This window comes from Anopheles funestus, chromosome 2RL (genome assembly GCF_943734845.2).
Source record: "Anopheles funestus chromosome 2RL, idAnoFuneDA-416_04, whole genome shotgun sequence".
NCBI classification, from domain to species: Eukaryota; Metazoa; Arthropoda; class Insecta; order Diptera; family Culicidae; genus Anopheles; species Anopheles funestus.
Window position 1 is genome coordinate 88,798,980 of NC_064598.1, and position 14,433 is coordinate 88,813,412.

General features: G+C 40.0%; 1 protein-coding gene across 2 annotated transcripts in view; it reads left to right on the forward strand.

Moving 5' to 3' along the window:
* Positions 1–11,709, forward strand: part of LOC125762159 (potassium voltage-gated channel protein Shaw-like) — a 51,695-nt gene extending 39,986 nt beyond the window's left edge. For both annotated transcript variants that reach the window (XM_049423986.1, XM_049423987.1), the window contains exons 9-13: positions 3,029–3,238; positions 9,070–9,238; positions 9,470–9,565; positions 9,761–9,868; positions 9,994–11,709. In XM_049423986.1, coding sequence (XP_049279943.1) covers positions 3,029–3,238; positions 9,070–9,238; positions 9,470–9,565; positions 9,761–9,868; positions 9,994–10,106 — 696 coding nt within the window. In that variant the 3' untranslated portion in view covers positions 10,107–11,709. The remainder of the gene's footprint in view (positions 1–3,028; positions 3,239–9,069; positions 9,239–9,469; positions 9,566–9,760; positions 9,869–9,993) is intronic.
* Positions 11,710–14,433: the final 2,724 nt, after the last annotated feature.

The following is a 14,433-nucleotide window of genomic DNA, read 5'->3' on the forward strand; positions in this document are numbered from 1 at the left end:
TACGAGTGGTGTGGTGTATGTGTTTTGTGATTATGACCTGTTGTTATGGTAAACCAGACGGAGCATGTATTTGTGTATGCCCCAAATCACCGCTGCTGGGTCGAATGTCACGAATGGTTTCCGAGAAGAAAGATAAAAATTACCTTCTGCTTTTTTTCCATTATAATATCCGGTTTCATAACCACTTCGATGGTTTTATCCGCAGTGCCAGCGCACATTGATTCGAGTGTCGGACAAACTCTTTCACTCGGGCCCATTCCCTCCTTTGAGAGACAGCTCCAGCAACGGTGAAGGTTATGATTGTGCCAATAAACTGTGGAAATCCATTCTGAACGCTTCGAACCGTAGCTAAGCGAACAATATTGCGCTTTGAGCTGGAGTAAATTGAAATGAAAGCACAAAACGATAAGGGGAAAAAATGTTCCGCATTGTGTTTTTTTTTTGTTCCGGCCAGTCTAGCTCCGTTCGTTAGCGTCCACTGACGACTGATTCAAGAATATTAAATGAAGTGGCGCTTCATCTATTAAGCCATTAAAAGAATCAATGGCCGAACGGTTCAATAGCGTCAGACGGCGGGCAAACAATGATGTTCGACACTTTTCTTAAGTAATCTCCATTATGCGCGACAATACAGCAACAGCAACAACGGGCAGGTGAATAGCCGTAAATGGGCAACAGTGTCGTTATCAATTTCCGGGTACAATCCTGGGTGGGAGAGAAACTTCCAGCAATCTGAAGGTGTTGTGAAGTTCAAATTAATAGGTGCTTGCTGTTGTTTAGCTGTAATAGATTAAATTAATTCTCACTAACTTTCAGGAGGGCTAAGGATTGTAAGGAAAACATCGAAACTTTTCCTTTCCTATAAACAGGGAAAGGCGACAACTTTTTTGTGTTAGTGGGATCAGGTTTTAATTGAGGTTTTGATGTCGTGATGTTACTTAAAAGGATGGTGGTATTGATGAACGTTAATGAGTTTACTAATTATTTGCTATTGTATTTCAATTAGATGCCGTCAAGCGCCTTAGTATCATGAAATTGTTACATTATTACTAATTGATTCAATCAGCAATTTATTCCTAAGTATAACAATCATTTCACTTTCAATTATCTACTATTTGCACTCGAATCTCATTTTTCCTTTTCATTTCCAAACAGAAATTGTTAACAAAATGAATTAGTAATGCGTATTGCATACATTCTGGCGCATTGCCTAGAGGAATTTTAGTAGTAATAAAGCAAAGCTTTTCGTTTAGCTTTTTTATGTCTATTTTTTTCCTCAATTTAATTAAAAAGATTTCACCATTTCGGGTGGCGGTAAATAATTAAAATAAACTTGAAAAGAAAATTAAACCTCCCGTTTTGCAGGCGCTAAGCCATTCCAACTGCCATAACGTTTAGACGTCAATGCGGTTTGACCTCTTCACAGAACTTGCACCCGCATTCTTCGGCCCCATTATCGTTTTCCATCATCATCATCATCATAATGCAGCATAAATGTAATTTTCCATGCGAAGAAAATATGAGCGCACATATCACATTTATCTTTGGCGGTGAAAGCTTCATGCTCTTCATGCTGCTAGTGCAAGTAGTTTTGTGTTCATCTTGATGGTGCTTTCTGCCCATTTTCCGCACGGTGTGTACACAGAACCGAGAACTACACTACATCAACGCCGTCACTCCACCGCGTTAACGACCGTTGCACAAAAAACATTCGTCGTTTCTGCCGCGGGCAATCGTATGCCGATATGAGATAAAGTTTTGTTTGTTTTGTTTTATGGTTTTCCATCCTCCCAGTTCATTCTTTTAATGGCGTACAGTATGGCGTCCGGGCATGACGCCACGTGTAACGCTGGTAACGCAACGCGGTATGTAGACGAAAACTATTCACCGACGCACGACACATTCGGCATCCGTGTTGGTAGCCCAGCCCGGTTACTATGGTTGTGTGTGGGGGATTTATGGGTGTTGGGGCTAGAACTACAACAATCGTTAGTTGATTTTCGCACAGCCCGGTAGATGTCGCTAATGAGCGGCGACACGCTTGTCCCGGTTTAGTATAGTGTTCCGCGCTTTTCAAAGCCAAAAGGACAGGGTGCAAACGAGATATGGTGGAGTTACTTAAAAATAATGATCTGTCCAATGTGAATGGGTCGCTGTACCGTCCCGGATGGGTTTGGTGCATGGCAAAACGAAAGATTTGTGCGCCCGGTTTGAGATTACGGTTGATTAGGGTAAATTAATTTGAATTTTGTGTGTTAGCCGATTAAGCGAACCGATCTGTGTGGCGTTACGCCAGAGCAGTGAAAGAGGTAGGAGTTTCAAAGCTCTCTTCTCGTTTCACCGAAACGCCATTTTGATTTTTTTTTTCTGCTGACCTTTTCAAACCTCGTTAATCTCGCAGTTTGAAACTTAGCAGCTGACACCATTCGTTTTTTTGCTGTTGTTATTTCGTTGAGTTGAAAGTACCGATGTTCAATGTTTGAGCCTTCGCATCCCGCAGGAAGCATAATTAAAGATTAAATCGTAAAGCCGGCTAATGATACGGATGGATAAAAATCATTTACGTCCCATGGTGGACTACGTGCGGTACAACTTTTCCGAGAAGGAGAGAAAAAAGTGAAGTAAAATGGGTTCGATGTGTGAGTGATTTGTTGTTTTTATCAGTGAAGCTTACTGCATGACAAATAAAACACGCTCAAAAGGGGATTACGTGTTTGGGTTGTATTTTTACACCCTCCGACCCGAAACAAAAGCCTTTCGGGTGTGCGGGTCATTATTGTCTTTAAAGGATTTAAAAACATGCTTTACAGTTTAATGTTACGCATACATCAGTAGTAATCTTTCGACATTCGACATAAATGTAAAGGGTCACATTTATGTCACGTAACAATTCGCACTTTACATTTTGAGTTCCTAAAACACCTCTCTTCCATTTTTTTATTGTTCATTTTTTATTTCTCTACCTTTTGATTGTTGTTGTGTACAGTAAGCTAACTGTTGTGTGAAATTTGGCTTCCCTTCTCTGCAGGACAACCCAGACAACCAATTCAAAAGCATTCCGCTCGGTTTATGGTGGGCAATCGTTACGATGACCACCGTCGGGTACGGTGATATGGCGCCAAAAACCTACGTCGGGATGTTCGTCGGTGCACTCTGTGCCCTTGCCGGTGTGTTGACGATCGCCCTACCGGTACCGGTGATTGTTAGTAATTTCTCCATGTTCTACTCGCACACGCAGGTAAGTGAGATTGGTGGAGCAGCTTGGAAAGGCTCTATAAATCAGTTCTTAATTATTTGGTTTAATTATGGGAAGGGATTAAAGCTTTATGATCTCACTACCGAAACGGGGTCTTTAATTTTAAATACAGATTAGAGCTGTTTCAAAGGATGAATAAATATTTTATATGGCTTCTTGAAGTAAATTTGTTTTGTGGAGATAGTGATGTACTTATTAGGGTATTTTCTGTTTTAGGAAAAACTCTTAAGAAAAATACTCGTTAAAAACGGGCCCAAATATTTAATTTGATTACGAATCGGATTAATAAATCATCACTCATAAAATTATTTCATTATTTCGGTTGATAAAAACCCACCAAAAAGCCCAAAAATTAATACCGGGTAAATTGTTAACATATCACTTTTAAATTTCTTAATAATGAACCTGAGAAAATTTAAATAAATTAGTTAAAAAAACCTCTCATTTTATTATCTTTCAAATCTTTCTCTTGGAAATTTATCACACTGCATTACGATTGTTCATTACCGAGAAATGATATGCATGTCTTTGTGACGTGAATAAACCGACAAACAATCTCTTACACAACTGCATTCACTTTTGTATCGGTCGTAGGTTGGATGAACTCATCACATCTTTATTTCCAAAAAGAGGAAGCACCACTCGTTACGGTGTTCCTTATCACCGTAAGCAAATCTAAACATGTTCGTTCATCAATCACCCATAACGAACATCTTGTGACTGTGGTACAGAGCAAGACAAGCGAATCGTTTCTCTGTGGTGGTGTTTTTTTTTGCTGCTTCATTGCTTTTTAGCATGTTGTTGGGTTGGCTTCTCTTCATCTCGTGAAATAGCTCTCTACCCTAACTAAGCGCTCGAACAAAACTCATCAAACATGAAAGTAGTCTTCGCAATGGCGGAAGCGAAGTGCTGTGGCATGACAGACATCCATTGCCTTGTTACGTACGATTTATGACCGTGCACGGCTTTAGTGAACTTTTTTACTAACGAATGAAAGTGTGTTTCCCTAACCCGAAAAACTGTTAGGAGAAGCGCGTACGATGTGCCGCTGGTTGTTGCGGTTCGCTTCCGACACTTTCGAAAAGAGCTTACGGAGCGAAAGTTCCCTGTTGCTCCATTCTTGCCTCGGAAAAACAAAAAAGCCAATAAAGACATTCCAACACCAGCAGCACATGGCGGCAAACGATGATGAGCCGCTCTCGGTGTCGATGTTCCGATAAAGTTGACACTCAATGTTCAATGTTCGCACGCGCGCTTACTGGCTGATGCGATGATTAACGGTTTTAATCCTGTGCCCCGGTGCCTGGTACGGTCGTGCAAACAGCAAGCAAATTTGTCAAACTATCCGACTGCCTTTCCGGCCAAGGGCATCTCCGTCCAGCGCCGGAGATCTGATTTAAAGCTGTACCAAACTGTAAGCAAAATTGCCTCGGGAAATGAGAAAGTTTTGCAAGAAGTGCGAAAGAATTCTGCATAGTGATAACTTTCCCTTCTTATGCGCCGGGTTCGCTCGAGTGAGTTGTAGCAAACGGTGGACGTGGGCGGGTTTTGCAGACTTTGATTCTTGTTGGCTCCAAGTTCCAACAGACTTGCTTCGTAACAACCCGAGCAAACTACGGTCCACCAGGGAGATAGTAAAAAAGCGTTTGGCGGAAACTTTCACGCAGCCGGAAACATTATCTTGGGTCGAAGCGAGCAGTAAAAAGCGAGCTTCTTTCACTGCGAAACTTAGGTCTTCAGTACCCCTTGTTGCCAGCTGCTCTCGGGTGAGAAATTGCTTATAGTTTCATGGATGTGCGATTGGTTTTACACTGCTAGATCGTTTTCCATTAGCAGTTCGACGGAATGATGTTTGAAAATGAGTTTCATTTTTCCGTACTGCTCCTGTTGCGGTTTAGGCGCTTTCAATAACCTGTTTGGCCCGCAATCTCGTTCTTCATTTTTAATGCTTATCAATTCATCATACTCGAAATAGCGTCCGTTATTGGTTGTCTATAATAAAGCATCATTTCTCGTTTGCAGTGCCGTGAAAGTCTAGATCGTCTTAATCTTGACCTTAATTTGTAGATTTATGTTCCACTCCGACGCGTCAGTTATGATTTATGTACCTGTCGTTCGGCGAAGTATGGTGGCTCTAAATTTTATATCCCAACCTGAACTGTCTAGTCTCAAGATGAGAATTATCAAGAGTTATGTCCAGTTTCTGTTCGGGGGTTATTTGATAAATGATCATGTTTGCAAACGGAGCTAACAGAGAGAAAGAGAGTTCGAGAAACGGAAGGATATTTTAAGATAATTGTTGTCGCGAGTGTAGCTCGTCGAAGCGAAACGGAGAAGCTCCATTTTATTGCAATTTTTTTCAGAATGTGATGGTTTTGGTATTGGTTACATCTTTATAAATGGTAGATAGACTCTAGTGGTTTGTTTGTAAAAAAAATATCATCAAAATGCTCAGCGCCTGAAAGTATGCAATCACTAGTAAAGAGTACTGTTTTAATGTTAAAGGAGTACCGTTTTTTAATTAAAATACTATCTATCGAGCAAAGGCGTTTAAAACGATGAAAAAATGTTCCTTTCTGTCCGTTTTCTCCTTAAAATGAAATAAAACGGATTTGTTTGAATATGTGCTTTTAGAATAGCTCTTTATTTATGTTTATCGTTAGCAAATTACGTGACAAACTCTTTATTGCCTAAGAACACATTATTTTAAATTTATTATTTATTATAAAGTGTGTTAAAATAGTATGACTGCATTTAAAAACGAGACCCGCACAAAACTTCGAACTCAATACATTAGTCCTTACGAACCTTTTCCATCCAAAGGCAAAGGCTGGTTCCGTTCTAATTAACTGCACTTGACAGCTCGTTTAAAACCCGGCAGATTGTTCCAATTTGCTACCATTCGATAAGGGTTTTGAATGGATAGCAACACAAAAAAATACTCAAAAAAAAGGAACACACCGAACGAAAATGAGCTGGAAAGTGCTCCAGTTGTCCATTCTTCAAGGGAGAAAAGTTGATCAAAACAAAACGGTCGGCTGACAGTTGCACGCTCGGTGCATGGGCGGGTACATTGAATGACTTCAATGACTGCAACCTTCCCAAACCGGGTAGGAAGCACGCGCACCGGCCAAGGTCATTAGCATAAAATCAACCTGAACTGAAAAGGGTCACGCAGCAAGTTTCTCAACTACACTTCGGCAACACAGATTCGCCAGGTTCGCAAGATGGAGAGATCCTTTTCTACGGCGAGACGACAGCTGCCAGTGTTGCCCGACTATTGACTACTAATGCCATCCTCGGGCGTTTTTGTTTCGCTTCATTTGCTCGCCTCATCAGCCAGCCCCGCCGGCTAATGTGCGCTCATTTACCTGTTGGAAAAGGTTTATTCATAGGTTCATAAAGCGTGGCTGTTTTAAAATCCACGTTTCGTGACGGTTGGCAGCAAAGATGAAAAACACATTTTGCGTCATTAGTTCAGCCCGGACGAGCGGTGCCGGCGTTTCGCAACAAGTGAGACAGAATTTGTTAAGCACATGTATTGAGAAAAGGGCGTTGTCGGATGTGCTAGCCTCCCTCAACCTCTGCCCAGCTTAGCCACACAAAAGCGGGATCTATTTTTATTTCTCAAAGAGATACGGTAAATCCTCCCCCGGACCGTTTCACTCCACTTGACTTGGCTTGATGTAACGACAAATAAAGTATCCTTTCGCGAGAGGTTAGTTGTTTGGCAGCCAAACGTGTCCGTGTGTGCGGATGAGTTCCTTTTAAAACGGAAAAAGATTACGAAAATGCAACCAAACTGGTTTGCCTCGTCCGTCCTCATCCGTGTGTCACGCTTTCAGGTGGCGCCTCCGTGGTTGTGTTTAGCAAAGAAAAGATAGAAAAAAGCCCGCCGAAACGCAGTGTTTTGTGACAGAGGCGCACTCTGGCGGTGTTGTTCGATTTACATAATTTTCTCATTTAAATTTTTATCGACTCTGGCAGTATCTCAAATTGGCTCCATTTCATCCCTGCACACGCCTGGCTGTGATGACGAGAATAAAATAAAAAAAAGGATTCGCCGCGCACATTATGTGTCCGCTGTTGTATGCTTCGCCAAAGATAAACATTGCGCAACGCGTCGTCTGGCGGTTGGCTTAGCGGAAATTTATCAGCCTTTTTGTTTTTTCTTCAATCCTGTTAGTATTGTTACTGGTTCCGATAAACATTTCACCGTCATTAGTTTGTTGCGCTTAGTGAGCACTCGTGTAAAAGCGATTTATTGTCGTTCATTGCGTAACAAGGTTCTTGAAACATTCGCTACTTTCCACCCACTTCAACGGCTGGCCGTACACGTGAACCTTTGGTGGTGTAGCCGGACAGGGAAAAGGAAACTGTGCTGACATAACTTTTATTTTTCACACGTGTACGAGATAAAATATTTATTGTTAATTTTGCATAATACGCTGTTGATTACTTACACCGATTAACCCGGGGCTCGTGGCAAAACGGACCGTAAATGTGTAACTGATCCGTCCTTTCGCTTTTTTTTGTGTGTGTGAAGCCGTCATTTATATGCAAAGCAATTTGCTCCACTTCACGGGCGGACCTGAACAAACAATCTCACTGATTGGACATTGGAAAAGGTGACCGGAGACGTCTTGAGAATGCTTTTTTTTTGTTATGAGGTTATGGTTAACCACGTTTAACCACAAACATTATTTCTTGGGTTGGGTAGACATAATTGGAACAAGGCAAAGTGCAGTAAGAATATGCGAAAGGTGAGATAATAGAAATGTGGTAATCGTTTGATGCTAATAATCAATTGTTATGTATATTTTTTGAACTAAATTTTTTGAAACAATTATGAAAACATCATGTCGTCCGTAGCAAGGAATTACTATCCGGCTGCGTGATAAAAATATGTCAAGTAAGCTAGAAATGGCATGCATGACCTCCTGCTTGAATACTTTGTCTTTCGTCTTTTCTCCGTTTCGGCCTTAAGACATACTAGGTAATGAAGGGGATTTTGAACTATTTCCTAACAGTAATACCATACCAGAACAGGGCAATATTTTCAATTGATCGCTCAGTCTAGTGAAGAATTAATAATTGATTACTGGTTTGTCATGCGTTCAAAAACTTATGATTACTGAGGCACTTTAGGTACATCCTTTTTTTTACAAATCTTTTCAAAAATTCAATTCACTATTTTCATATCCTCCAGGTATACCTTTCTATCAAACAATTAACAAATAGAAGGTATGATGAAATTTTCAACCCCGCTCCGAGCAGAAGTCAATTGAAAACACCCTCCTTTGAAACCCTTCCAGCCGACTTCTTCAAAAACCACTAAAGCACCAAATTTCTCCAGGGCTGGAAAGGTGTTCTGGTGCTGATCAGATAATTCACCCTTCACGAAAGAGGCACAAATTTACACGTCGTACTACCCGCGCTACACTGCCACCACATAAGCCAAACAACAACACACTGCCCCATGTGGCGCGTTCTTTTCCCGGTAGTAACTTTTTCTTTACGCCATAAAAAAATAACAGTTTTCCCCGCAGTGCAAGGGTTGGGCAAAAACACAAACACAGTGTAAACAAAGACGTTGTTATCTGGTGATTATTTCTCCCTCATTGTTTCAGCATGCAGAAACAACTTTTTTTTGTACATTACTTCTTACTCGACCATAGAAAAGAGGGACACTTTGCTTTCCCTTCTGGTCATCGCCATCGCCATCAGTACTGGCAGTCATACTGTTTGTCCACTGAAGAAAATGATTATCATTTGTTTCTTTTCCTTTTTTTCTTTCTTTCTTTTGCTTTCAGGCTCGTTCAAAACTGCCGAAAAAGCGACGCCGTGTACTGCCGGTGGAACAACCGCGAAGGAAGCGCGACATGGGTGCGGCTAACCGGCGGGTAAACGCGTTAAAACACCAACACACACAACCGACACATCCCGCCATCTTTAAGGATGCTTTCGGTGGGGCGAAAATCGGTAAGCTTTCGCCCGTTTTCTGTCTAAAGCTTTTGTGCTCATCGTTCACAAAACCAAAAATCCATCATGGGTGAACAAAAAGTTTAGAGCTTTTGAGCTTTTGAGCTTTTCGAAGCTTTACATGTGTTTGAATTAATTTGATTCAAGATGTTCAAAACAAGCTTCAAAATTAAATTATTAAATTATATAAAACTGGAATAGCTAATAATACAATTATGGTTTTCATCTTAGGTCACGTAAATGGCGTCAATGTGATAGGACTCACCCTTCAAGGACCTTCCGTACCGGGGCTGGCAGTCCTAAAGCCACCTTCCTCACTACAGCAAGGTAATTGGGAGCTGAAAATGAAACCCTGATTCGAAAGCACTCAAACTTCACCAGATTCTGGCTAAAGCTTCATTTGCAAACAAATTTCATGCTAATATTGCTGATAATAATCCATCCATCTACGGTCGACGACAAATTTGCTCAATTCTATTTCTTTCTCGCCCCTCTGCGTTGCCTTCAACCTCAACCCGCTAGGTGATTTCATCAACGTACCACAGCTGAATTCCTTGCAGCCCCGTCAACCGACGACCGGAAATGTGGATTTATTGCTACCATTACAGCCAAAATTGCTCGTTCCGCTGGGTAAGAGATGCTTACGGAAGATTTCACTTCGAACCGCGTTTGTTTGCCATTAATTCAACTCGATTTTTTCCCCTTTTTTATTTTTATTCCCCTTTTACTTGGTACACAACCTTACACCACGGCAGTAGAGCGGCGTGAATCCAAACCGGAAGAAATGATCCCACTGGAACCGAAAGTCACCCTGCAAAGCGATCCGAACGGTGTGTCCGGCAACAATACGCCTGGAGATGAATGTTGAGCCAAACGCTTTTTGGGGGATGAACAGAAGAAAGAAAAAAGAAACACGAACAATTGGGAGTTGGTCTTTTTGATGCAAACGCAAACAAACACACACACACACACACCAGTGGAGCAGTGAAAAGTAAATGCTCCAAAATTGAGAAATCGAAAAAAGGATTTTGATTAGATTTGTAAAAGTTGTAAGCTTGTAAGCTTGAAAACTTCCGAGAAAGAAGAAATGAGACAAGGGCTAAGAAACGATGTATTTATAACACAAAATAAAAGGAACTACGCAGGGATAAGAAATAAAAGCTTTCGAAGCAAAAGGAGAAGAAAAAACACATACGGAAAAAAGTAATAAAATAAATTGAAATTAAACTAAAATTGCCTCGAGTCGAAACGTAACAAGAAATGCAAAATAAGAAATAACATAAAAATAACACTTCACCGTTCACCATCATAGATCGGAAAGTTTTCATTTCATGTGGGAATTGTGTTTGTTTCTACTTCTTCCTGCTAGTAAGTGTTTCGTACCGCGCTACGAAGACAAAACCTATGGCAGAAACGAGTAGTATTTAATAGAGGCGAACCGTTTTTGTCATACAAAGACGTGCGTTTTGCGTTGTGGACGAGTTGACGAAGCTCGTTACGGTACGTTAAGCTTTTGTGCCAAGCGCATCATAAGTAAATTAGCTAGCAAATAGTTGTTTAATTGGATAACGTGTTGTATTAGAGCTCAACTTTTATACAGATCGTTCGCATCATGCAGGAAGGCCACGTCACGGGTCGGGTGATTAGAATCAAAATGGAAACAGATTTCAAAAACATGTGTGGAAAAAGCAGCGTGATAATGTGAATGTGTACGAGCTGTTTCGTGCCGGCAGTGTTAGTGAATCCATTATGTATGTATGAATGTGTACCAACGTGTATGTATGTGTTGGTTGGTTCCAGACTAAATTGTAAAATCCCAAGAAGAAAAAAAACCTCTTCTTACCATCTGTGTCAAATGTCCACCATTATCGATGTCCAGCAAAGGGAAAGTCATACAGAACAAAAAAAGAGGAGTCACATGTTAAATTGTGCGCTCATGAGGGAAAATGAAGTGGAAACTCCAAAAAACCATTGAAACAAGCTTTAAAAAAACAAACAACGGTGTGAAACAAAGGTTTTAATAAAAAAAAGAAGATACGATCAAGGTTGAACGGTTTAGTGTTAATCAATCTGCAACCATCTACTCTACAGTTTAATCGGATATGTAAAAATAAAATATAAACTCATTATTCCATTACAAGGAAGTCTTCTAGCTCTCCCACGCATGAAAAAAACAACAGTCAATGCAAACAATTGAGGAACAGTTTGAATCAATTTTCCGATCGGTTTCAGATCGACCGTGGAAGAAGGAAACAAAAATTCTTTGTAAAGCGTATAACAGTTTTGGTTCAATTTCACTAAGCTAAGTTCAACTTCTCTGCTAAACGGACATTGGAATATTATACAATACCGGGAAGTAAAACGAACGAAGGGGAGACAGAAAACTATATGTGTCAAGACAATTAAGCTGTTATGTTTAAGTGATACTGAGACCGGAAATATATTTGTGCAGTTTTAAACAAATCCAACAAGTCTTTATTGTGTTTTGTTATGAGTGGGAAGAAACAACTAGTTAAAAGCGAATATGTATGTGACTTTTAACAATGAATGGTTCGTCAAACATATGAAGCCTGACATTGAGGAAATATAGAAAACAAACATGAAACAAACACTACGCGTCTCCATTTAGTTCAAAAATATTTTAATTAAAATTTATTTTAGAGTTTTTTTAAAAGCTTTGAAAGGTTTTATGTAAAACGGTTTAATTTATATTAAACGGTAAGAAAATATTTCAAAACTTATACAACGTTTAAACAACCATCTTTAAATTCAAATCTTCGAATGACTGGGCGTCTCCATCAGAGACATCCAATGTCTCTTAATGTTGTTATTCTTCAAGCCAATCAGAAGCGAGACCAGAAATAAATTTGAGTGATTTTAAAAATATCAAATCATTTCATTTTGTTGGAATTAAAAATAGGTTAATAAAGAGTTTATATATTTTGATTTTAAAACTTATTGCACATTGATGAGAAAATAAATTTTCATACTAATTATTAAGAAAAGCAAACCAACTCTTGACTGTTGGAGTAATTTATTCAAATGAAATCAAACTCAACTTTGTCCCATGACACTGAACGAGACCAAAAGCAAACACCATTAAAGCATTCATTCAGCTCTCGCAGGATGAAAATACCTATCCGAGTGTTTGAAAATAGCATAAAGAAGATATAGTACATTTCGAGATTCCTTTTCCCGTGGTGGCCGAGGCAGCGCACGAGGATTTTTTCCTGGTCGGACGACAGATCGGTGGACAATTTTTACTGCTGCTCGTAAATTTTGCAAATAAGAAACCCAATGCACACGCCATCCCGGACCGGTGAAATTAATGACGGCTGTTTAGTGCTTCTGACGGTTAAACAAAGTAAAATGACGGTGCGTTTCCTCGTGGTCCACTTTCGGCAGTATCGGGGCAACGAGCGCGAAGAAAAAAATGGGGAAACGGACGCAACTCAAGACATACCACGTTGCTTGGTTGATAGCGCTGGAATAAAACAAAATGAAACACAACGGAAAAAAACGATCCTCTCTTGTGGAGTGATTGCTACTTGCGGCCAACGGTCGTCGGGATGTGTGTCCTTATTGGCTGGCTGGTTGGAAATTATATCTCACAAAAAATCATTAAATTAGAGCAAGAGCGGTAAGCTGTTCATCATCAAAACCGTACGCCTTCATTAACGCAAAACGTGTTGCGTTTCTAAGGGTGAAACATTTCTTGCTTATTGGAGGACGATAAATTTATGGGGGTCCTCACTGTTTTGCATCGGGCGCACTTGTAAAATGGAGTCACGAGTTACTATGCCTACTGTAGAAGATTTTTGGTTTGTTTTAGGATTCTTGTTTTACGAAAAGGACACATTTTGTTTTTTATTTGGTATAAAATCAATTAAACTGTTTATCTTATGAAAAAAAAGTTTTTTCTCCCAGCATAATGAAGGTCATGTATGGAGGTATCCTTCCTAAAATTCGTTCCCGGTAAGGTGCTTTATTCAGCAGCGTAAACCTTCTACTATGTTCAAAAGACTTTTCATGAAACGAAATCAAACCATTATAACCAGCAAAAAGACACCGACATGGGGCACTCGCTTGTAGAACTCTTGAATATGTTTCATTTGCTGCTCGTTCGTTTCTTCACATTGGTATAGCACTTTTCCCATTTTCAGTCGTTTTAACTTTTCCCGAAACCACAAAACCATATCACAGACGATGCCACGCCGGCAAGCAAGATGATGCTTGTTCTGTGTGATACAGCTGCAGTCGGTTCCAAATGTTGTTTGGAGCCTTACTGTGTGTTGTTCGTTTCTTCTGTTTTAATCTTCATCTGTCTATGTTTTTGTTAAGCGTTTATTGTTTTGTTTTGTTTCAAATTAAGCAACGTTTTACTTACCTGAAGGAACGTGTTCTGAAGGATTTTTTAATTTTCTCCTTCCGAGACGTACAGGCATAAGAATAGATTTAAATTATTCCTTGGGGAAGAGAAAACAAACAACAGTTTACAGTTTGAAAGAATGAAAAGACAAGATTCATGGGAATTGTAATAGTGGTGTGTGAATGTATTTTAGTGTTTGACAGAATATCTGCCAGGAGTATGTAGAGCATAAATAAATGCTATATAATTTCATATTTTATACACAAACCATTCACTGCATATTATAAATTTTGGTGAGCTATTCAATCTTTGTTTTAGTGCTTACGATACACCACATACATTCACGAAAAAATTACAACCAGACAATAAGAATAAGAAACCCTGAAGAAAGCTTGAAAAAGTCATTTGTCGGACGTAAATGGTCGGGAAAATGGTTCTCTTACGCTGGACGGAAAGATAAACAGCGAACCAAACTCCGAACACTGAACAAAGAAACACACAGTGAAACATGCAGTAAAACAACCTCCGAAGAAAACCATCACCATAAACAATCATTGCAGTTTTCAAACGGTATAGCAACGGAAACGGTTGACGGTGGTGAAACATTAAGGAAAACTCTTGCCAAAACGTGCCTTCCGTGCTGATGAGAACCTTCACCTTCGCTGAAAATGATGCTTTGTCGTCTGTGTCCGTTTCCGGGTGGTGAACGATTGTTTCAATCCTTCTTTGTGTGTTGGAAGATGTTGCGGTTTTAACCCCACCCAAACGGTAGAGCAGAAACATTTTTGTCTTCTGATTTTAGTCAAACTGGCTGTCGATGTCACAG